Here is a 24,414-nt window from a genome sequence, read left to right as displayed (position 1 = left end):
CACAACCTTGAACTTGCTGCAGCTGGTCCAACGGCTGGCTCAGGGTTGGGTATAATTCCAGCTCGTTGTCACGTTAAGCTAACATGGCTAATTTCGACTGCAGCTGCAACTGACTCAAATGAGTACAGGGCCAACATTTTACACGTTTCACATTCTACAGCTGCTGTCAAATGACAATTACATGGGAAAGTGGACAAAACTTTTAATTGCGCATACGACAGGTGGCGCACATAGAAACAACTTGTAACAAATTAGTAGAAAAAAGAAACGTAACCACAAGCATTTCGTCTTGGCAATTAGTGAGCCCGAACATGTGGCAAACAAGTCAAACAGCAGAAAAGAAAGTAAAACAAAACGAACCGAACCGAACCGCTGCTGCAATTGACAAATTGTGAAATACGCTGTTAATTATAATTATTTAGCATGTGGTAGCTGCAAAAGTACGGCGAAGCCTGTGGCCAGTGCCTTGTCTATGCTGTCAGTTGTAAAATTGAATTTAAGCCCCGTTCTGTTTGGCTTGTGAAAGATTTATAACATGGCTCACATGGCATTGGCCCCATATCGATAAGCACAATGCCTGTTGGCCTTCCACTTTGCTGCTGCGGGTGTCACTGACAGTTATCGATACATACAAACACTCCCACACACACACATACACACATAACGAGCCACATAGAGCAGTGAAGGCTGGCGACAAACTTTTTAATCAAATTTTTTAACGCAATTTCTTTTGCATGCTTTTTGCTAGCTCACTCGTATACTGAGACACGCTGCTGTTGCATATGCATGCTCAATTGTGTTTGTATTGGCAAAGGACATGCTTTGTGATTTATACACACATCATACACACACACACACTCGTGCACGCCACGCGGAGAGTGGGCGCGCCTGTAAGCAAACAACAGCATTTTGATTTATGAGCGCTTTGGGTGCTGCCGACGAGAAAAGCAAGACGAATAAAAATAAAAGAAATACCAAAGAATCGAATCGACAGCAAAATATATTGAACTCTCAAGTTTTAAACAAGTTCAAACGTGGAAAATACTACCAAAAAAGAAGGTAACCCAGATGATAGATCACAGAAAGTCAAAGGCCCATAAAATATGCTCGCTATTAATGAGATACAGATCAAAATGAAACTGAATATATCAATATATTAAAAATGATAATTGCAACATTTCAACCAAAGAATATGTCGTGTCACTAATATAATATGACCTGATATTTTCTTAGAATTGGGATACTTGTTTGTCTCCTCCTGTTTCAGCAGTGCTGGTTGTACAGAGCTGTTGTGGAGGTATTATCAGAGTAACTTTGCATCTTGACTGTACACTAGTCAGTCCTAGCGTTCATCCCCTACTTATCATTACTTGAGATTAAGACAAAACTATCTGTTGCTTGCATTACGTGCGGGTCTGATATGATCATGAATGGACGAAAAGAGACGACTAGACAATGAGATTCGGAAAACTGACTTGGTTGTAAGACAGAGAAAAATACATTACTGGGCGCGGTAGTAGAAGTATAAATTTCAATGGAGGGGAGCCAAATGACTCAATCTCTGAAATTATTAAAGAAAACGTGGGGCCCGTGCATCAAGCCATAGCCATTTTATCTAAACACTTTTAGAGTATGAAGATTACTAATTTATTCACTCAAACTTAAAATTAAACTCACTAAGTGCTGCCGAATTTTATGTTTGAATTATTAGATACATGCATTCAAGCTATTCAATGAGCTTTAATTGCGATTGCATTTTATTGAATTTAATAAAGTTCCTTGTGATAAATTAACCAAATAGAATAAGAAATTTTTTGAATCAATTGAAGTAAAGTGAATTGAATTTGATGCTTTATTCTCAGCTGGAAGTCGATTGAAGCTGGCCACGAGCTATCCGACATCCATTTTATTAATACCCCGCTAACAGTGGAGAAATTTAATTTATATATAGCGAGAGCATGCATTTTAATTAAACAAGCCCGCAATCGCTGGCCCAGCTTACGGCTGAAGTGGGGTTAGGACTGGACTGGCTGTGGCTCTGGCATGCCATCGGACATATGAAATTTTGATTGATGGCCCCCCAACCAGCGAGTGCACTATGGCTTTATCTAACTATCGATTGTCGCTGTCATAAAAGCGCTAAAAAAGAGGGAATTCAGCCGGGGCTTATGCAAATCAAGACATGCTGCACACATCTCTTTGTTTCCCTGTCACTGCCCAGCCCTCTGAACTTGTCAAAACTTGTTGTGCGCGGGTCTATATATGTGTCTGTTGTTTTTGTTATATTTTCGTTTATGTTGAAGAAAGTCGTAGGAAAAAAATTTGACAGTGCATTCTGCTTTCCGTTGTTTGGCAGCCCAGCACTTGGGGCACTTGCCACACTTGCAACAGCCGAGTTGATTTTTGCATATTTCTGATACCGGCATTAGTCTCCAGTGAGCTGGCACATAAAAGCGCAGTTATGGACTGATTGTTGGCGCGCCACACACACAGTCTTACACTCTGGTGCACAAATTTGCCCAAATTCTCTATGTGTGCGACGGAAAGTGTTAGTATTTGAAACTTTTGCTCAATAAGATTTATATGACTGACAGTTTTGGGTATTCCAAACAACGAGCAACAAGGTTTGATTTCTGCTCGCTTATATTTTATATTTGCTTTCAGTCTATCGTTGAGCTGGCTTTATTACCATGGTTTCTCTCTATTTTGTGAGCTTACTCAAAGCCCACAAGCTCAGTTAAGCGTGTATATGGTGAATGTTCAGTACAAGTATATATGCAAAACTGTTTCCTTTATGGATTGAAGGACTTATCATTATGAACCCTTTACTTGAAAGTAAAGCAGAAGTGCGAGAGCTTGAGCTCATCTTTCAGCATTGTGTAACTATTAATTCCTTATTTCATTGTAAGCAACAAGGTATTTAGAGTATTAACCATTGAAGGTGATAATTGGGTGGAAGTTAGTAATTTAGTATGCAGCTGGCGCTCATCTACTCAACTACTTAGAAGTTTGCCAACAATGCTGCCGATAGGCAGATGCCCCCATTGTGTTGCGGGGGTTATTGAAACTACTCGACCGTCAGTTTGAGTGTCGAGAGACCAGAGCGTGTATTGTACAACCTGTGTACTGGTATAGATGTGGCTGTAGCTACAGCTGTAGGTATAGGTCTAAAATAATTGCCTGCACTTTAAGTGCGCCATTAGTACTAAATTACAGACAACCAGCCAGCCAGCCAACCAGGCAACCAGCAGATCCAGCGGTAGCTAACAGCGCGGTCTAATTACGCGGCAATGCTGCAGAGCGGGTAGCTTGGAATTCACCTGCCACCCGCTAGATACTTCACACTTTGCGCACCGACCACGCCCAATGGGCGTGCATGGCGGCAGCTGGGAGAAAGTAAAGTGCGCTAATGGCAATTAGAAGTTTACCGAGTGCAGTCAAAAATTGTTACGGCTGCCTGGCATAGCTCTGCTGCATTATTGAACATTTTGCTAATTGCCATATAATTATTGCAGTTAAAAAATTCAGAACAATTGTCGGCTGAGCGTTGGCGGCAGACAACGACGGTGGCAGCTGTTGCAAAAACTCATCCTTGACCGTGCACGCCCTTATTCCGAACATTTTGCAAAAGCAACACGACTAAACACAGAGTTGGGCAGACATGCGACAGACATTTAGCATATACATAGAGTACGGTGCGTATGAGCAATGCCACAAATATTTGCATTGAAGAAGCATTAGACTTCAGACAGAGCCTCGGCTTCAGCTCGAATCCATGAAAGCATTATGCACTCTCACTGACTACTACTAATGTAAATATTATGGCAAAATCTTATAATTAAGATAAACAGTTCGGTTGAGTGGTTTTAATGAAAATCAAACATTTGCCAAGAGAAATGCAAACCCAACTCCCACAGAAACACAAACTCAAATGGCTAGCGAGTCTATTGATATGACATTTGCCAATATGCCAAACCTCCACTGTCTGTGGCATAGGCACAACGAACTATCTTAATATTTAATTAATACTCAAACTAATGATTCTCGTCCTGCTCTGTGCTCTGTGGGCAACGCGTTAAGGAATTCCTTAGGCGTTAACTATTCAGTCGATGATATTGATGCGATAATGGTTGTAGCAGCAATTAAAATTTCCAAGTTGAGCAGTTTTAACTACATGCATATATATATATGTATCTATATACAATTTTTTTTTTATATGTATATATACAAAAATTTTTGTTGTATTTCAAAGTGAGATCAAATAAATCGTTAAGGGAAAGACTTAACTAATAAGAGACTACAGTAAGTTTATATTTCTATCAGAAACCCAAATAAATATGGAAAAAAATATCTATTATAGCAGAAGCAGTAACTAGGGATATATTTATAAAATGAAAATTTTGCTATTGAAATTTTTCCATTTTTCCCGCCTCGATTCGTTTTTGATACTGTTTTCAAAGTTAACCGATCAAAGTTAACCGATCACTTCCCGTGGTAAGAAGGCCGAATATCCGACAGCTTTCAGCTCTAATATCAGCTTATATTACCAAATTATATAGTTATATTACAAAACAATGTCTATATCAGACGCAAAAGCTGCAGACTTTTGCCAATTAATAGGAATTATTAATCGCATCAATTCACTTAGTAATGGCAATAGTGAAATGGGGTCGTTTTCAAAATATAATGCGAATCATGAACGTGTCGAAAGAATTGCTTAACCTGCCGCCGTGTTGCAATAATTGAGTAACTGCATCCAGCACTCGCCCCCCTTCAAAACTGTGTCACGGCAGAAAGTACGCGTCGTGGTTGATTCTCGGCTGCTTATAATTAAGCCTTAATTGAACGTTGCCTTCGTCCTTGCCGTCCTCGTCGTAGCTCACGTAAGCAAGTTAATGATGCAATCGTTTACAAGCCTTTGACACGGCATACTGAAGTCATGCGCTGCCACAAAACTCAATTTGCAATCAGTTTAAGTTTTGGGCTGCTTTTTCTACGCGCTTAGACTTGGACTTGACTGGCAATTAACAGCGTGTGCATAAACTGGCACAAGTTCATTAAAATACTTACCGAATAGGCAATTCACAATATATCCAAGCCTCCGCCCGCAAATTGTATTACTAACGAAATATATATGTTTTATAACAACAGTCGAAAAGTTGGGCATGCAATTTAGTGTGCATATTAACCCGCTGGTCCCTGTCCGCTGGCCCGCTGCCCATTGGCAAAGTTACCTTTTCGCCAACTATTTAGCATAACGACGGGCGCTCATTACGAGGCCAACTCGTACAGAAGGTGGCTCCACGGCCCAAGAGCCATGACAGCCGGCAACTTTATTTGTGCAGTGTATTTGGCCCGTCCGCTGCTGGAAGCCTGCCCAGAAACTGGACCCGAGTGTCGACCGAGCTACCAGTCGCCAGGCACGTAAAATATGCGCAGCAGTACACGCTCGGTATATGCCAGAGATCACTTGACTATAAACGAGATTAAAAATTCAATTACGTTGGAGTTGGAAGCTGAACCTGAAGCTGCATCGTGGAAAAAAGCGGACTCAAAAAAAAACAAAAGTTGACCGAACAAAAAGACAAACCTGGCCAGGCAAGCGGCACTCAAGTCAAAGCGCGCGATGTGAGCATAGGGTGCAGGGCGCCTGGACAGAAGAGGCCATCAGGCTATGGGGCGGAGAATCCGGCAGCAGCAGCAGAAGTGGTCAGTGCCGGCGACGTTGTCGCAGCCAACGGAAGTTGACAACAATTTATGTTCCTGAAACGGATACAATTTACAAGCCAGGCGCAGCGTACGTGTAGCTAGAAAGTCAAATCAGAGGAGGGGCCAGTCAGCTCAGTGTGCAAGTGTGCTGGCTATGCAGGTGTGGCCAGTGCAAGACTTCAAACGGAATTCGGTGTGAGTACTTAGTGCAAAGTGGCCACTGCGAGTTTTTTTGGAGCGCCCAGTTGTTAGGGGCACCACACACAAACGGACACAAAAGAGGTGGAGGAGCTAGAAAAAATACGAGTGCAGCATTTGAATTTCGTTCCAAGCTGAAGTTGATAAAACGGCCGAGATTTAGGACGTATACTGGCAGCAGCCACGGCCATCTGCAGCATTGGCAACCCAAAGTCAGCAAATGTTACACACTAAAAACAAAAATAAACATTGCCTTCAATTAAATCAAGGCATCGTTTAAATAATGAATTTTGCTTCAATCAGTAGAGGTGCAGTTTATAATAAAAATCGGCATAGCTTTATAGTGATCAGAAGAGACAAATCATTAGACCGACCTCTGAGGCTGGAAGTATAGACAACAGTAAGTCTCTGTCTCAGCCCAGTAGATTCATTTTAACTCTAAAGCTGTGCATAGAAATTAACATAAATACACTTTTGCTTTTCGGCTACAGATGTAACTACAAGTTAATAGATAGAAATATTGTGTGTGGGAGAGTAAGAAGACTTGAGTATGTTGAGCTGCTTGTGAGCCCTGAACGAGTTCATACATGTTTTTTACTATAATAATATATATTTGTGTCTTTCTGCCTCTTATTCTCCCTGTCTACAGAACTACAACAACACGGGCATTACATAGTCTACATATTGTATTGGTCTTGTGAACGAGTCACTTAATTTAAACAATTTTATCAGTTTCAAAGTCAATTCAATTAATATTACGTATACGTCATCAGCCATGCACTGAGTGAGTGCAGCATTTCGCTTGCTCTCTTCGGTTAAGTGTTAGATAAAAGTGTTAGGTTATCTGTGCAATGCATGTATAGACTTAAGATCTATATTTTTATTTTTAGTTCAATTAAGTGTAATAAAAAAATTAAGGAAGTTGCATATCAAGCATTATTTATAATCTGTAGACACGTAGCTCAAGTTCTCTTAAACGATATCACTCACAAAAGCTATTATATAATTATATATTAAAATGTATAAATTATTATATAATATAATCAAGGCATTACGTGTTTTAATTAAGCCATGTGTATATTAATTAATTACAATATACGTAAAGTTATTCTTTCAACAATACAATAGCCTAGCCACACAGTAGAAAAGTGTAACTTGTAAGAAACTTATCTTTTATCAATATATATCAGAGCTCTTAATGTCTTTTCTGTTTATCGACATGCTTTCGCTTATTACCAGAGATCAGGCGCAGTAGCCGACGGGTCAGCTTAAACAGCACATACAACACAATTAGAGGCAAGCCTAGAAGAACCGCCATGGTGTCCAAGCTGTGAAGCTGTATGAAGCTCATGTCCCGCGAGAGGGCACGCAGGTGAGAGAGGTCCTTGTGCCGAGTCAAGTACTCAGTCCACCAAATGGCGCGGTCCATAGCCGACTCTGGCTGATCGAGATAGCGTTCAGAGAGCAGTGCAGCAGCCTTTGCATAGCTTGGCGAACTTAAAAGTGTTTTTATCGTGTGCTCTAGCTCTGTCTGCTGCAGATTCATCAGATCTAAGCCCAGGCCAAAGCCCATGCTAGCAGCACGCTTTACATTCATGAACTGATCGTAGAAGACGGGCAATCCCAGTACAGGCTTTCCGAAGTAGATGCTCTCCATAGTGCTCAGCAAGCCGCCGTGTGTGATGAATAGTGTTACTTTCGGGTGGGCCAGAATGTCAGGTTGGGGAAACCATTTGCTGATAAACACATTGTCCGGCTTGCCTGGCAGCTGATCGTCCTCGAACTTCCAGAGCACACGTTGCTTGAGGTTACCAAATACTTTGAGCAGCGTATTCCGCGTTGCCACAGGCAAGTCTTTGCTCCTTACATTCGAACCCAGTGAAAAGTATATGACGCCATCGGTGGAAGTTTCAATAAACTGCTTAATGTCTTCGGGCAATGCTTTCGGCTTGTGCGAAATGTGGAGTCCACCCACTTCAATCATGTTGGGCATGTAGGGCCTAGGGTAGCTCAGCGTGAAATGTTGGCCCAGCAACATTAAAGTAAAGCTGTCCACGACCTCAGGCAGAGTTTTCGTTGCCTGAGGAAAATACTTAACGTACTGTTTCTCCATCTTGGGATAATGAAAGAACACGTGCACCAATTGCTCCACCCAAACCTCCCAATTATTCTCCAGACGCTCGACGAAGTTCATGGGGTTTGACCGGGGTGAGCTGATAAGCGGATTGTAGGCCATTGGTGAAATGTTGCCCATCAGTTCGTCTATATAAAAATCGTTACCATAGGTAGAGAAACCCATGAGCGTTGCATTGAAGTGCTGAGCAAAGCCAAACAAAGATTCCGTGTGCAGCACTTCGGCAATGACCAAATCGAATGTTTCGCCAGATCTCATCAGCTGTTGCACGGCCTCGCTCTCGAACAAGCACTCGCAGATGACTTCAAGCAGCCAACTGAAGTTCTTATGCTTTTGGATAAACGATGTCTCAAGCATCATTAGCTGCATCATTTCTGCAGTTGAGAGAGAATTCAGATATAAGTACGCTAAGTTAGTTTAATCAGGAGTTTATATTTTGCCTTGGTAGTGTTCGTGTATTTTGGGTGCTGTTAGAAATCTCATATTTGGCACTGGCTTGTTGTCGAAGGTGTTGATCACAGTGACCTCGTGGCCACGCGCTGCCAGTTCCTTCAAGTACGATTCGGCAAATATATACTGAGAGCGACCCGGAAATGCAAATGTAGCCAAGATCTTTGCACCTTCAATTTGCGGTGCTAGACTGACCAATGTTATCAGGGCCGCCAAAAGCAGCATAAAGCAATTCATATTGCGCAAATAGTTGTTAGTCGTCAGATCTCTCGCTATCAACTAAGCTTGTGTTTCTCACTGTATTCGCTTTTAAAGCGTTTTTCTCTCTCTCGCTCTTGGCAATTCTAACGTGTGTGCTTATCACTACTAAGCTTTTGAGTGTGTGGAGAAATAAAAGCGCTCAATCATCATGATGAGCTTCGAAGATCACGTTTGCTATGGCAATGGTGAACTCAGCTATTTTTCTTGCACACTAAAAACAACTTGCTAAATTTTATTTATTTATTTACCTCTTTATCAGTTGATAATTCTCAAGCTCCTTCTTCTTCTTTACGACGCATGTAATTAAAAAGCGATAACTGGAAGCTTGAGAAAGTTGAAAAAACTATGTTCAATAATACATCTTTTACAAGATATATAGCAGGGCTGAATTGAAACAACGTCGATTTCAAGGAAATTTGTATTAGAGTTTGCAGTTTCAATGGCATATTTTTATTTCCCATTCACCTCTATGACGAGCTTATAACAGCAAACTGTAGATTTTTGTGCAATGATAATTCTTATCAGAACAGAACCTACCCGAACACATATCTTACTGTCGCTTCTTATGGTTCATTTTAACAGCAAGCAGAATAATAAAAGCCGCGCGGCGTCTAATCCGAATCCCATAAATTGCAGAATTCTGCTGATAAACTTTCGGCAATATATTTAGATTGTCATAATTTCTACGCATACTGAGAAGCTCTACTACATGCCTCTTGCAGAAATGCTTTAAGTTAGTATTGGTCTTTAAAATGCAGACGAGTAGCTAAGACAGAGTGCTCGGCAAATTCCCAAAAGTGAGTGCGTGAGAAGTGCAGGCCAAACAAACGAAGGCTGGCAACTAAAAACAAAACGAACAACAGGAAGCGGAATGAAACGAAGACCGGCAGATAGAGATATGGAGAGTCAGCAAGAGAGGGAGCGAGGGAGAAAGAGAGAGAGAGTGTGTCGACAAGGAACAGTGCAGTAGGCGGAGGCCAGAGGGCGTGAAGCAGCGCAAGCATAAAAGCTGTGGCGCCCCGACGTTGCCTAAGAAAAGATATTATTTGCTTAAGCGACGGTAAAGGACCTTGTCCGGGTTTCCTTTTGCCGCCAACGCGACCGGGAACACAAAAAAAAAAACAAGATATATATGTATATATTTTTATTTACCATATACTATATTAAACTTTTATGGTTGCAAAATTTTTAAGTGAATGTCCGGCGGGAAAAATTGTTACTGTTAATTTATAAATAAGGTCGAGCAGCCGTGGGTCGCTGATGGGACCAGCCGGAACCCAACCTTGTCGCCCCAACTCAGGCTGCCCCTCTCCAAGGCGCTGCTGCTTTGCGGCAACATTTGTCCATTTGTTTGCACTTCAATTTTATTCGCCTTCTTGCGCGCATTTTCACTCGTCTTTGCCTTGTTGTGGGCCATGTTTTCCTATTGTATCCTCTTCTCGCTTTTAATGAACGCTCCCTATTTCTGCTCATACCCGCAACTTGATTCAATTAAGTTGCCTGATTATTTTCACCAATGAAAAATAAAGTACGCAAATAAATAAATACCGAAAATGTGGACTATCCTTTTGTGTTTGTTTGTTGCCGCTGTTCGGTTAACAATTTATACAACCTTTTTTACAGCAATCTCTGAAAAAGTTCGCAAAAATATTGCTTTCAGCTTCTCGTCTCTTTTGTTCACAGCTGTTATTCGTCATGGTTAGTCTTTTGTGTTTGCTTGACGGCGCATTTCAGTAACCTCAGAATATGGCTGAAGCCTTTTATCTAATTCAACTTGAAAGCATGTGCGGCCTCTGAACCGTAGATACCTTTACGGTAATAGTATGATCTAATATCGAATAACAAGCTTTACCAATTAGCAAGATTATTTTATATTAAATTCATAAAGTCTTTAACAGCAGGAATATACGAAATGAAAAACATCACACGATACAAATTATTGTTCAAAGGTTGCCTTTAGTTCTCCTATTCTCTCTATACTTACTCAAAATCAACGGGCATTTGTTAGGTATCATACTGACTATTCATATGTGTTTAAATGAAAATACGCTTTGCTAGAAGTGCTGCAGGCCACGTTTTAATGATTAATCCAGTTTGCCTAGTTGTTTTCTACTTCAATTTTTGCATACGACATGAAGCCAAAGGTGTAGCACGAACAGGTGGCACGTTGACAACGCTTTAAGAGCAAATGCAATTTGTTTTCAACAAGCACCTGCTGCAAATGTCCAGCCAACAACAGTTGTAGCAAAATTGGACCTGGCTCGGCTGCTGGGATTGGGATTGGGATGGGAACAATTTGCGCATAAGTAAAAATCATTTTTCATTTGTTTTCATTTCCGTTTTATGATGCATTTTGATTTCTGCAGAGCTGAAACACTATTGCCTCTCTCTCTCATACACCACTCAGCAAGTTAAGCTGAGTGTGTGCGTGTGTGTCGAAGAATGTAGGTGGGAGTATGCTCAGTCGACGCCTGACAAAATGGTAAGTGACATCTGGATGCTGCATGGTCTTCAGCTGCAGCTGCTAGTCCAGGTGAAGAGCTGCATGCCAGCAAATCGTTCAGCCAAGGCGAGCGCAGCAAGCTGTAGATGCAATGTTGAAAATTTCTGGTAGCTCGAAAAAAGCTGTTGTTATTGCAGCACAACAACAACAACAATAACTACTACAACGACAACAAACGAAAAGGAATGTCAGGCAACGCTGACAATTGACTTTTATTGCCGTTGACAGGGCGGGCGTAAAAGGAACTTGGCGACAGGTTCAGATCCCGATACAGGTTCAGATTCAGATTCCCAGAAGCGACTTTGTCAATTCCCAGCTATTACGTTTTACTTAACATCTCAGCAAATTACGCACTATTGTCTAAAGGCAGAGCATAGAACTTGCCTGCTCTCAGTTTTTCGACATTTCCTTCATTTATTTTGTTCGACTTGCATTCACTTTTTTGAAGAAGCAATACTGCAATGGACGAGGGCCCGTCCATTTGCGCCAATAGCAATTGCATAAGCACAATTTCCGGCTTCCACAAAAATATGAAAAACTAAGCAATAGGAATTGGACATATGACATTTGGCATGTGATGCTGACAGTCTGAGATTCTCTTTCTTGCCTGTATAAAATAAGACAATCATATAATTATTCAAAGGCAACCCATCCTTAATATCCTTATAATTGTTTTTTAATTATGCAATTTTCAATTTATGGTATTAGAATCTATACTTGAAAATGGAATATATATTGCTACCTGTTCGAACTCCGGTCTAGTTAATGATACGTAAATATCCTTGATTAGATTCAATCGAAGTTCTCAGTTCATATACCATAAGTTCATATACAAGGCGCGTTTATACCCTTCGTTGCAGCGTTTTCATTTCTATGGTAAAATAGCTACACTGCGAGGTGTCTAAGAATATTTCTGCTCCATACATTGCAGCAAGAACAGGAAATTAGTGTCTTCAGAGAGGTCTACGTCGAAGTCTCTCTGTATGTGGATGAGTGTGTAATGAACGCATTGCCACACAGGCCATAAGTATTCAACACCTTACGAAAGGGCGAAAGGTATTTGAAAACGAGAAGGAGATGAAAAAAGACCCAAGCAGCTATTGCACAAACAGACATTTACTTGGCTTTAAACAAGTATTTGCCAAAGCTCAATTTCCAACCCACAGATTCTTATTCTTTGTTTCATGTCCATTTTGTTTCGCATGAGTGCGTTCTCGTCCAGCTTCTGGTCTGGTATTGGCCTCAGCTGAGGGAGTTCAACGGCAAAGCTGGAGCATTTTTTACGCCCGTTCGTTTTGTATGGCACTTCCACTGCGCCAAGTTCACGCTATAATCCATCGGGGGAATAATTATTGTGTACATATTATGATAGTGGCATAAAAACGAAGAGTTTATCGTTACACTGATGGACAGAAGCCGTCGCTCTATCAGCATCCCGGCTGGGTTTTCCTCCTTATTCAACTCCTTGCCATGAAACGAAAGCAAATGAAAGATGAGCGATAAATTTGCGTATTTTTAAGTGCTGTTCACTGAAAGGTTATTTACGTTGGAAAGTAAGTAGGGAAATGGAAGAACATTCGGCTTGGGTAGCTGCGGCCCAATAAACAGGAGTAAATCGCTAGCCAAAGTGCCCGAAGGACCCTCAACTCCCCACTTTTCAGCCTGCTTTAATGCCCATAGATCAACATGAAATGGCTTATAATTTCCATGCAGCTGCAGTGCCACTAAATAGAGCCATTTCACAACAAAGTTCATTTCGTGCATTAAACGTGCATGCGCAGCGCCTGTGGCCCAAACGGGGCAGGTAATATGGAAAACTGCAAATTAAATCTAATTATGTGCGGCCAACAGCTTCCAGTCACAACAACAGCTACAACAGGCAGTTGCCTTGTCCGGGCCAGAGGCACAGGTCAGGCCTCCCTGTTAGCCCGGAGCTGGTCCACTCTCTGCTTTCTTTGTGCCCAACTGACCCGCACAAATGCGTCTATTGACGGAAACAATGCGCACAAAAGCGGAGCTCCATGCAGCCCAACAGCGCTACAGCCCAACTGGCAGATATGGTGCAGGTGCGCCAGGTCCACGTTGGCCACCAACTGGCCTTAATGCAACGTCATCAGAGCGCAGCGATGGCAGTAAGTGAAAATAAAAAGAGCTTAGTGAATACAGAACAAAAAGGAAAAAGGAGCAAGAAAATGTAAAATAAAAATTAAATGTAAGCATCTGGGTAGGGTGGGGAGCCTAGCTTCAAACTATGCCAGAGTTATGGTCCCTAGTTAGACGCACTAGCAAAACAAGGAAATCCATATTTTTACACACACAAACACAGTTTCATTATGGTGATGCAGCTGACTGGGCGTGGCCGCCGGCTCAGTTACTAACGCCTCAATGAAGCTAGAACTCATGTGCCGCAATTGCGGTAAAATATGTTTGCACAAAAGGAAATCGCCAAAGCCACGTGTGCGGGAAATGCTGAATTTGTCTGCCGGGCGCACTAAAACAAAGCTGGACTTGTGGGCGGATATGCCACGTCCTCTATCCGCCAGCAAGGCCTCCTCTTAGCCAATTTCATAAATTCCACAAAGCAGAATCGACACCATTTCTTAAGCCAATCGCTACAGATCTATTATGAAATATAGCAAAAAGTCTTTATATAAAACATGAATTGAATAATTTGAATTAAATTCAAAAATCAAAGGACTTCTTTTTATGTTAACTTGCATTGTTTACTCTTTGTTTTCAATTTCACTCTTTGGTTTTACCTCTTTGCTATGTATTTTTCTTCACTATAGAAAAGATTTTAATTTTTTGAAAGCAGCTTATTTTAAAAGTCTCTTTGTTTTGCTTTTCATTTCAGACTTGAACGTGGAAAAAATTAAATTATTATTCAGTAAAAATAACTGAAAAGTAGTTGAAACAATTCGCAGTTAATGTTTTAATTGGTAAAAGAAACTTTATCGAATTTGCACTTATTTCCTATGCAGAAATTTATATAGCATATTGCATAAAGGAGCTGAAAAGTTACTAACAGCAAGCTTACCTACACACAGTGAAAACTTTTAATTCATTTTATCCCCTTAAAGTATCTTCGAGTTTAAATCGATTATGCACTGGCAGCTTGCAGTTAATTCTACTGAGTTTCAAACAGAATTTAATTAGCTGGGAATCAGGCGAGAAATCGGCTTTCGGAATACATATAAATGAGCATTCACTCTGCTCTTGCTGGGTATTGTCGCAATATGGTTGCCCGCCCGAGTGCCAAAAACTATGCTATATGTCTAACTATGGCGGCATTTCCGTTGCCGTTCGCTGTCTCTTGTCGTCGTGCTCAACCTTTTCGTTTTCGTTGTCGTCGACTCCGACGTCTGTGCTGGACTTTTGGGAATATTATTGAAAAGTTCTACCACAAGCTGTGCTGAGGCTGCAGCCATGGTGCACTGACAGCAAAAACAAACGTATTGTCCGCTGCCTGCTGCAAAAACGAGGATTAACAATTTCTTTTTCGTTATTCTTTTTTAATTTTTTTTGCTCAGTTTAAAGTTTCAGTTTTGTTGCAACTTTGGCCACAGACACCGACACCACATGGCCACTATGCCACACCCAGCTCTATCCAGCTGCCCACACTTAACTGAGGGGTAGTACATAAATTTTCTCAGCAATTTTCAGGCAGTTTGCTGCCGCAGTTGCATCTACTTGGCCCCCGATCAGACAACAAGTCGTCCAACTAGAAACTGCCAAAGAGAAAACTCATACGAAGCCGTAATCCGCTGCGTAGCAAAACTAAATTTGTATCTAGTTAAATATATAATCAACTATTTTAACCAGAAATCATTTTACATATGGCTTACATTGTGTACCGCACGCCCCAAGTAATTTTCAAGCATAGGTGCTTGTTACTGCTTTACCTTGCCTTTTTCTCATTTTGTTTTTTATTTGCAGTCAGCTCAACTGAAGGCAATAAGTTTATCATTATTTATTGGGAAAGTTCTTAAGCGCTTTTATTTAACTGTATGAGAAGCATGGAGAACAGTTTGCCACTCGATTGCTTACGCTGACTGCTACCGATGACTCAAAAAAAAACAGGAAAATATATTCAATTTAAGTGCACGTTGCTCCTTTGTTTACAAAAAAATCTAAACGAAGGCAAGTGTTTTATGTGATTAAAATTTGTATTAGGAATAAAGTGTATTGAGAGAGAACATAATAAAAAGACAATTGTCTTCTTTCGAAATACTCAATGGAATGGCAAAGGATCAAGTTGTGAGCACAAATGGAATCCATCAATTTTAGAAAATCATAGTCAACGTTGTGTCAAGCTGACAACTTAGTAGGCCATATGGAAAAGCTTTGTGGGTGGGCTTATGGGTCAAGTAGTTGCCAATCAATTTTTGGCATTGTTACGGCCACTGCGTGCTGATGCCACGCCCCAGCCTGGTGACCGACCGAGCCATCATCAACGGTTTTGTGGCAAACAGGCACGTCGATTTCAATTGAATGTGGTGCAGCCAACTACCGGTCTGGTCTGGCTGACCGTAGTCCAGTTTGTCCAGTGTTTCCAGTGTCTGCGTTGTCGCTGTGTGTCCCGCTGCCATCGCTGTGACACTCGGCACACTGTGGCAAACACAATCAGAGGATGCAGCCACGTTGCTCATCGGCCACCTGCCTTGCAGTTGACACTTTGGTCCCCATAGCTACCCCACTCCTCTTCGTCTCACTCAAGTAAATGACGTGTTGTCCATCTGTTTGCAATTTGCATTGTAGTTACTATTCAGATGGCCTATGGCAGGAATGACTCTCGTCAGCTCTCGAGTCGCCTGTGTGCCGCATAGTTTTATGTGCATCACTTGACTCACTTTATTGCAACATCAGGCTCGGTGGCCTGACTGCCCCACACTCTACAGCTCCTGTACTTTGCACCTTGTGTCTTGTATTCCTCATCAAATATGCACAGACTAACTAGCAGCTCTACACATAAGTTACCTATTTATGCAGGCGTATTCATATGTTACTCGACTGAGATCCGTAGGAAATTAAAGTTCGATTATTGTAACATGATTCCCAAAGGCTTCTCAATTATAATTGTTGTGTAAGTAGTATCAAAATAGCGCACTTACTGTTTAAAACCTGTCAAAAATAAGTTGTATAATTGAAAAAATCATATATTTATTGTCAAAAACCCGTTGAACTATTTTATTACATGTACAAAATTTTTAGAAATTACATTTGTTTATATCTATTTATATATTTAGTTGTAGATTGACCATAAAACTTGTAAGCAATATATCATGACTAAGCGTAGAATTGCACAGACTGCAGAGGTGCTGCGTAAGCTTTGCAGAAGAGCGGTGAGACCCTTAACTAATCAATGGTACGTTTCCATGAGCTCTAAGCCCGCCGATGTCGCCATGTCCAAGTTTGAGCCGAAACAACCTCTGCCTTATAAGCTTCTAAGCGAGAAATTGGACTGCGTAACACATCGCCTGAAGCGTCCGTTGACTTTGTCGGAGAAGGTGCTCTATTCTCATTTGCATAATGCGAAAGATCAGGAAATTAAGCGAGGCGAGTCCTACTTGTTATTGCGTCCGGATCGTGTGGCCATGCAAGATGCGACCGCCCAAATGGCTCTACTGCAGTTCATTTCGTCCGGATTGAGCAAGGTGGCAGTGCCATCGACTGTGCATTGCGATCATTTAATCGAGGCACAGGTTAGCGGCGAGAAGGATCTGAAGCGCGCCAAGGATTTGAACAAGGAGGTGTATGAGTTCTTGTCCTCTACCAGCGCCAAGTATGGTCTGGGCTTCTGGAAGCCAGGCAGCGGCATCATTCACCAAATTATACTAGAGAACTACGCCTTTCCCGGCCTGCTCATGATTGGCACAGACTCGCACACGCCCAACGGCGGTGGTCTGGGCGGCCTTTGTATAGGTGTGGGCGGGGCAGATGCTGTCGATGTTATGGCAGACATGCCCTGGGAGCTTAAGTGTCCTAATGTGATTGGCGTCGAGCTGACTGGCAAGATCAGCGGCTGGACCTCAGCAAAGGACGTTATCCTCAAAGTGGCCGACATCCTAACCGTCAAGGGGGGCACAGGCGCCATCATTGAGTATCATGGGCCGGGTGTCGAATCCATTTCATGTACAGGCCAGGCGACCATTTGCAATATGGGGGCAGAAATCGGGGCAACTACCTCGTTGTTTCCTCTAAATGAGCGAATGGTTGCCTATCTTTGCGCCACGGGTCGAGGAGAAATTGCTGCAGAAGCTTCGAAGTACAAAGCGAAGCTCCTGACACCAGACAAAGACTGCAAGTATGACAAGCTAATCAAGATCAACCTGGACGAGCTGGAACCATTAGTGAATGGGCCGTACACACCCGACCTGGCGCACCCCATAAGCAAACTGGGAGAGAACTCCAAGAAGAACGGCTATCCCATGGATATCAAAGTGGGTCTGATTGGGTCATGCACTAACTCTTCGTACGAGGACATGGGTCGCTGTATCAGTATCGTAAAAGACGCCATCGAACATGGTCTTACTTCCAAAGTACCATTTAATGTCACGCCCGGCTCGGAGCAAATCCGAGCCACCATTGACCGTGACGGCATGATCGCGACATTCAACAAATTTGGCGCCACTGTGCTGGCCAATGCTTGCGGGCCATGCATCGGCCAGTGGGATCGCAAGGATGTCAAGAAGGGCGAGAAGAACACCATTGTCACCTCATACAATCGCAACTTTACGGGGCGTAACGATGCCAATCCAGCAACCCATTGCTTTGTGACCAGTCCCGAGATGGTAACTGCGCTATCCATTGTAGGACGTCTTGACTTTAATCCATTGAAAGATGAGATTACTGATTCCAACGGAAAGTGCTTCAAGCTGAAAGAACCTCAGGGTGCGGAGCTGCCCGCGAAGGGCTTCGATCCCGGGCAAGACACCTACTCTGCTCCTCCAGCTGACGGCAGCAAAGTCAAGGTTGCTGTAGATCCCAAATCTAAGCGTCTGCAGATTCTTGAGCCCTTTGCGAAGTGGGACGGCAAAGATCTTACAGATCTAACCGTCCTCATCAAAGTCAAAGGCAAGTGTACCACCGATCACATTTCCGCTGCCGGGCCCTGGCTAAAGTATCGCGGTCACTTGGACAACATCTCAAATAACATGTTTATCGGGGCCGTCAATGCCGAGAACAACGAGATGAACAAGATCAAGAATCAGCGCTCAAATAATTTTGCTGCCGTTCCAGAGGTGGCCCGTGACTATAAGGCCAACAAGATCAGGTGGGTGGCCGTAGGTGAAGATAATTACGGCGAGGGCTCCTCTCGCGAGCATGCCGCCCTCGAGCCACGACATCTGGGTGGAGTTGCCATCATTGTCAAGTCATTTGCCCGCATCCACGAGACTAACCTTAAGAAGCAGGGCCTACTGGCGCTGACCTTCGCCAATCCCAGCGACTACGACAAGGTTCAACCCACCAGCAAAATATCGCTGCTCAACCTGAAAGATATGGCCCCCGGCAAACCCATCGATTGCGAGATCAAGAACGGCGGCAGCGCTGACAAGATCCAGCTCAAGCACACCTTCAATGCGGAGCAAATTGAATGGTTCAAGGCTGGCAGTGCTCTTAATCGCATGAAGGAGAAATTGAAGTAAATGTAATCAAAATATTTATTTCTCACTAATGTAACCTTTTTTTAAATGTATAATATATAATATAATAACATTAAAACACATGAAACTCAGCTCAGTCAAAGCGTGCCAAATTTAATAATGTGTCCACTACAACCACATGGAGTATGACCCCAACTCGAATTCCATTTTAACAATAAGCAACGCTTATCAGTAACGCAGCTAACCAGAGTTGTAAAACTGGCATGCACAGACAGAAGCAGATAGAGGGAGTGAGAAAGCTAGCCAAATTTAGCAGTTGCGACACTATGAGTTGGCATAGAGAATTATTTGCTACTTTTAATTAGTGCCAAAAAGTCATTCAGAACATCCAGAGAGTGAACAAAAAGCCACTGCCAGGGGCACCAACACCACGAACCACAGCATAAGTTCACCAAGCATTTCTATATATATATATAGACAGATATATGTATACAGATATATGTATATATACGTGTATAAGCCAAAATGTAGCTGCTGCTTTTTGTGGAAATATTTGCACAATATCAAACGCCCAATGTCCGACATTCAACTCATGGTGGCCTGTGCTAAATCGTTGCAATTTGTACTGACTTTGCCGAAAATGTTCAATTATTAACTCATGATAGGCTGCTGGGCACGTGAAGACAGCTGTAGAAGCAACAGCAGTTGCTCGGTGGCCAACAGTGCTGAACGCGTGTCGAACTGAAAGGTGCATAAGGACGATAGTTATAAGCAGAAACTATGGGACGATGGAAGCAACTATTTGAAAAACAATCAAATAACATGTGAATTCCCTGGCAAGAAGTGTATGCCACTTGCTTTATTGTAGCGACAACTTAGATGAGATCGATGATCAATCGAGTTGAAATGAATTAGGATGTTCCAAGATGTAAGTATTATAAAAACATAAACTTTAGTTGTCCAGCAAGAAATATTGTCTCTAGCATCTCTGATAAGTTTGGTTAAACTGCTTGTTGGACTGTATTGCTGTCAAAGCTATCAAGTAAAAATTTTCACAAAAATTGCTTTCAGTTCAGTCACAGAGAGGCCCACACACACACTCATCGTTCTCTGCAGCAAATGTCACACATGAATTTCAATTTGACTAAACCATATTGAAGAATATTTCTCAGCTGGAGGGAGGTGATGGTAGGCCAGAAATTTTACATTTTTCGTTTGCATCGTGTTTAGCATTGACTTTTTAATTGCAATCTGAAAAAGTTTATGGAGAATTGAAAATTGTGATTTCAATTACGTTGAACTACAATTTTAAATGCTTTCAGGTTGAACATCTTGTGAATAGCCAAGAACTATAATTGTGATCTGCTCGACATTGTATTATAATGCAGTTTGAATTTGTAAAGAACTTTCATTTAAATTAATGACTTTTATTTTACAATGATCTCGACGTTGTTTATGTAAGATCAAGACAAGTCTGTATATGTGCTCTATTGCCCTCGAAGTGTTTCAATGTTGAGTATCTTTCTGTATAAACATCTTAAAATGGATTTTGTTATCAACAGCTGCTCGATTAGGCTAAACCCTTTTGTGTAAATATTGATATTTCTTTTTCTGCGCTAAGTGAAGCAGCTGTTAAACAGGGGCCATGTCATCGAGTATCAACAATAATATCGATAAGCTGACAAGCAACGCAAATTACACACTTGGTTCCACCGATAAGCGTAAATCACGCAAATGACAAGTGGCAATAACATCGAGGCACCATAAAATGAAATCCGAGCGCAGTATAAAAAAGAAGTCAGAGTCAAAAGCAAAAATCCAAACGCTCAACACTTGGCAAACGCACATAAATTGCATTTTGGCCGCTGGCGAGGTAAACAGCCGCAAATGCCACAAAATGAGAGAAGAACCTCGTTGAGGGGAGAGAAAATAAGCCAAAACTCAACAATAATCGAACAATTTTATCCACACTCACATAAACAGTTTGTGCGGTTGTGTTTGCTAGTATGTGTGTGTGTCTCTGTGTGTGTGTGAGGGTAAATCAAAGAAACAAATAAAATGGGCAAATACAAGCGGAAAATCCATAGCACACACACACACACACATATGCGCAAGGAGAGCTTGGGGTGAAATGAAAGAACATTTTGAACAGCTCGAATTAAGCTAAGCACTTTTATTTATTATTAAAAAAGTTTCGAGCTGCCAGCGTGCAAAAATCTGTGTGGGTAGAGAAATCAGCAAAATCTGCGCATAATGCAAAGAAAATCCTAAATTTATCGTATCACTTAGATGGAGTGTCATATGGGGGACTGGCACATAGTGCCAAAAGGGGTTAAAATGCGCATTATGAACACATCGCATGTGCGACTGTTTCTGTATGGCTGATTGTGATTGTGTGTGTGTGTATCTGTGTGCATTCATAATATAACTGTTGATTATTGCGCTAACACGCACTCACTGTAAGTGAAGCAGCAGCAGCAGCAGCAGCAGGAACGACATCATCCAAAGAACTTGGGTGCTCGGCGCACAGAGCGTATGCGCAATATTATTAGATATTGAAAGCAGCCATCGATGGCAACGTCGACAACGCCCGGTGCTGAGAGCAATTGAAAGCAGCAGCAATACCAACATATGAATTTTTCTTTTAAGAGCTTCGCTGTAACAGCTTCAGCACCCAACAGCAACATATATAAACGAATGCCATAAGCGAGACCCGAATATACGCAAGCTATACCCTGCAGATCTATATCAAATTCTAACTGTATAACGATAGCATAATCTACAAGCTGCTCAGAGGAGCTCAGCAAACAAATTTCATTTTGCTCCTCTCTGACGATTTGATAGTTTCTTTCTAATTTTCAAACTAGAGCCAGAGTTTGTAGTCTCAAAATTCGCATGTCAGTCTTAGCTATCAATATTCTTTTGCATTTTATGAGTACAGGGTATAAAGAGCAAAAATCGTGGCTTATCTTCTCAGAAGAGTTGGGTGTTAGCTCTAACAGTGCGCGTCTCTTGCCATCCGCAACTACTGCGGCGCTGAATGGAATCGATGGCAGCTTGATAAATTATGGCATATTATTTATTAGTGTAATGGCTTTAAATTGCAATTGCTAGAAGTTGGTCGAATTTCGGTTAAATGAGTTCTTAAATAATTAAATATTTGGCGGCAGTGTTAAGCCAGTCACGAATTGAGAAAATACTAGCATTTGATGCGAAGAGTTGCGTACAGCAGAGACTAGATAAAAACATTATAATTTACCAAAGTAACTCAGTACTTAGTTGGAACTAGCTGAAGCCAATATTTCACATGCAACATTCCTTGGTAAAAAACAGATTTCCTTCTGTAGCCTCAGCATTCTTTCAGCACATGTTAAAGTTTGGCATGCTAACTGAAGATATGTAGTTAGATAAATTCCGAGTCTCGTCATGATATCTCATGCACTCCATCTGTTGTACTCTCCCTTATTGCCCCGCTCGCATCTTAACATATCATGTCTCTTACCCACTGCCTCTGCGACTTTTGCAACCATTCACTTATCGTCCGGCCAATTTCAAAATCAAATCTCACAAATTCACAGCCAACACGATGAAAAAATAGAAAATATTCAACAAAAAAGGAAAGGAAAGGGCGAAAATGCAACGAAATTGCCAGCGCCAAGCGAAAATCTAATAAAAGAATAGCTCAAAATCGGTGTGTAAAAATCAAATAAACGCAGCAACTGCAATGCTGGGTTTTTCTTTTCAAAAGTTTGTTTTTCTCTGCTCTTTTTTTGTGTGCTTGCCTGACGCTAACTTTTGTGCGTTTTTAAATGGCAGAGCCGTTGGCGCAAAAACCATTGGAAACACTTGTCCAGCAAACACAGAATGAGTATTGAGCCACAGAAGGAGGAGGGACAGACGAGACGATGGGATCTGAAAGGATGGCAAGGAGCAGCAGCAATGTTTGTGCACGTTGGTTTGTTGGTTCTTGGTATTTTTGGCCATTACATTAAGTTTGCTATCTTTTAGTATGTGTGTTAGTGTGTGTGTATGTGTGAAGTTGTCTCTTTCCTTCTTGGTATTTGTTTTTTGCCTCTCACTTGCCACATTCATACATATCAGCATTAAGTGGTGGCTCTTACTACTGTGTGTGTGTGTGAATCTGTATCCTTAACTGTGTTTGCGTTAGTGCTTGCTCTTGCTAACTGGCAGCTTGCAGCGCCTGGCCAACGGCTGCCTCTAATGGCCAGCGATTCGTAATATTTTTAATATTTGCTCAATAAAATGTCTGGCAATTTTTGTCGTTGGCACTTAAACTCATTACATTTATTTGTTTGTTCGCCTCCTTGGCTTGACCAGATAATCCGATTTGTTCAGAGAGCGAAACCAAGCGAAAAAGTTCTCTTTGCATACATGTGCATCAAGTCACATTGATACCCTGTTAACAATTCTAATCGCTAACACTTCCAAATTCTATATATTTTTTTGTAATTTCACTTTTCTGATTTAAGTTAATTTTTTATATTTTTTGAAAATATATCTAGTTAAAATTTTAATATAAGACAGTAAAGTAAAGATATTTATATTTAAATATATAAAGAGTATTGAAAACGATATACGCCATAAAGCTTTCTTTAGACCTCATATACTCGGTTGTGAGTGGAGTGCGGTGTAACAAAGTAGTTGGGTATAACAATAACGTGAATCCTCGCATTATTCTTCATATGGCATGTGGTAATCCTTTTTGTAGTTGCCGCAAATCCTGTTGCTCTGGCTGTTTGGCTCTGTGGCAAGTCATAAAGTTTAATTTAGTTTTAAGCTTTTGAACTGGAAAATTGCATGACCGAGCTGAGATCTGCGGAGAGCTGGAGCTCACTTACTTTTTAGCACACACACACACACTCACTCTCACACATATTACATATATATACATGCACACGTTGTAGTGTGTGTACTTGAGGCAAACGCGACAACAACAACAGCCACAGCAATGATGACCACAAATGTCAGTCAGGGCCGTCTCAGAATGACGTTTCATGCGCCATTTGAACGGGACGCGTTGGACACCATTCGTGCAATGAAAATTGACAGCGCCTTTGTGAGAACGCACAGCAATAGCCGCAGAATGCCAGCGGAATGGAGAGGGAGACAGATAGTGCGCGAGAGCGAATGAGATGGCAGCATAGCTGCTGGCTGCTCTAAAATTAACACACGTTTAATATGCAAGTCGTGCATAAATTTTCGTGCTGCCATTTTGTGCTCAGTGCATGCAGTTTGCTTGTCCGAGAGCTTTATGCTTTTTAATTTACCGTCAGACGTCAGCACGACAAGGACCACGACATTGCGGGCGACATGTCAACGCCACAGAAGCGCCCGCGTAGTCGCAGTCAGCTCCAGAGTCTGAGGCAATCATGGACATTGGACATTGGCTGCCCTTCTTTCACTCATTCCATTTCCATCTCTCTCTCTTTCTTCTCTTCTATATTTTTCAACGGATTTTTTGCTGAGACTTTCTACCCTGCCCTGTGTCTGCGGCTTTGTTGTTGCTGGCATGGCTGCAATGCAATGGCTGGCGG

The 24,414-nt window shown here is 41.8% G+C and overlaps 2 protein-coding genes across 3 annotated transcripts; one reads left to right on the top strand and one right to left on the bottom strand.

Annotated features, from left to right (window-relative positions):
- Nucleotides 1-6,965: 6,965 nt before the first annotated feature.
- LOC111600256 (UDP-glucuronosyltransferase 2B13) lies at nt 6,966-8,757 on the bottom strand. 2 transcript variants are annotated; one of them, XM_023316303.2, is made up of 2 exons: nt 8,188-8,242; nt 6,966-8,120 (listed from the first exon to the last, which is right to left on the bottom strand). In XM_023316303.2, exon 2 carries the CDS (start codon nt 8,099-8,101, stop codon nt 7,103-7,105), a length of 999 nt encoding a protein of 332 aa, XP_023172071.2. In that variant the 5' UTR covers nt 8,102-8,120; nt 8,188-8,242; the 3' UTR covers nt 6,966-7,102. The 2 variants fall into 2 exon arrangements, with proteins under 2 accessions (XP_023172071.2, XP_023172069.2); XM_023316301.2 differs by adding an exon at nt 8,482-8,757 and having other exon boundaries at nt 6,970-8,415.
- A 7,657-nt stretch (nt 8,758-16,414) lies between these two features.
- LOC111600276 (probable aconitate hydratase, mitochondrial) lies at nt 16,415-18,916 on the top strand. The gene has a single exon (XM_023316324.2). The coding sequence runs from the start codon at nt 16,538-16,540 to the stop codon at nt 18,899-18,901; it is 2,364 nt and encodes a 787-aa protein (XP_023172092.2). The 5' UTR covers nt 16,415-16,537; the 3' UTR covers nt 18,902-18,916.
- Nucleotides 18,917-24,414: the final 5,498 nt, after the last annotated feature.

This window comes from Drosophila hydei, unplaced genomic scaffold, assembly GCF_003285905.1.
Source record: "Drosophila hydei strain 15085-1641.00,03,60 unplaced genomic scaffold, DhydRS2 tig00000063-arrow-pilon, whole genome shotgun sequence".
In the NCBI taxonomy this organism is placed as follows: domain Eukaryota; kingdom Metazoa; phylum Arthropoda; class Insecta; order Diptera; family Drosophilidae; genus Drosophila; species Drosophila hydei.
The sequence above is the reverse complement of the archived record's forward strand: the minus strand, read 5'-3'. Positions and strand labels throughout refer to the sequence as shown.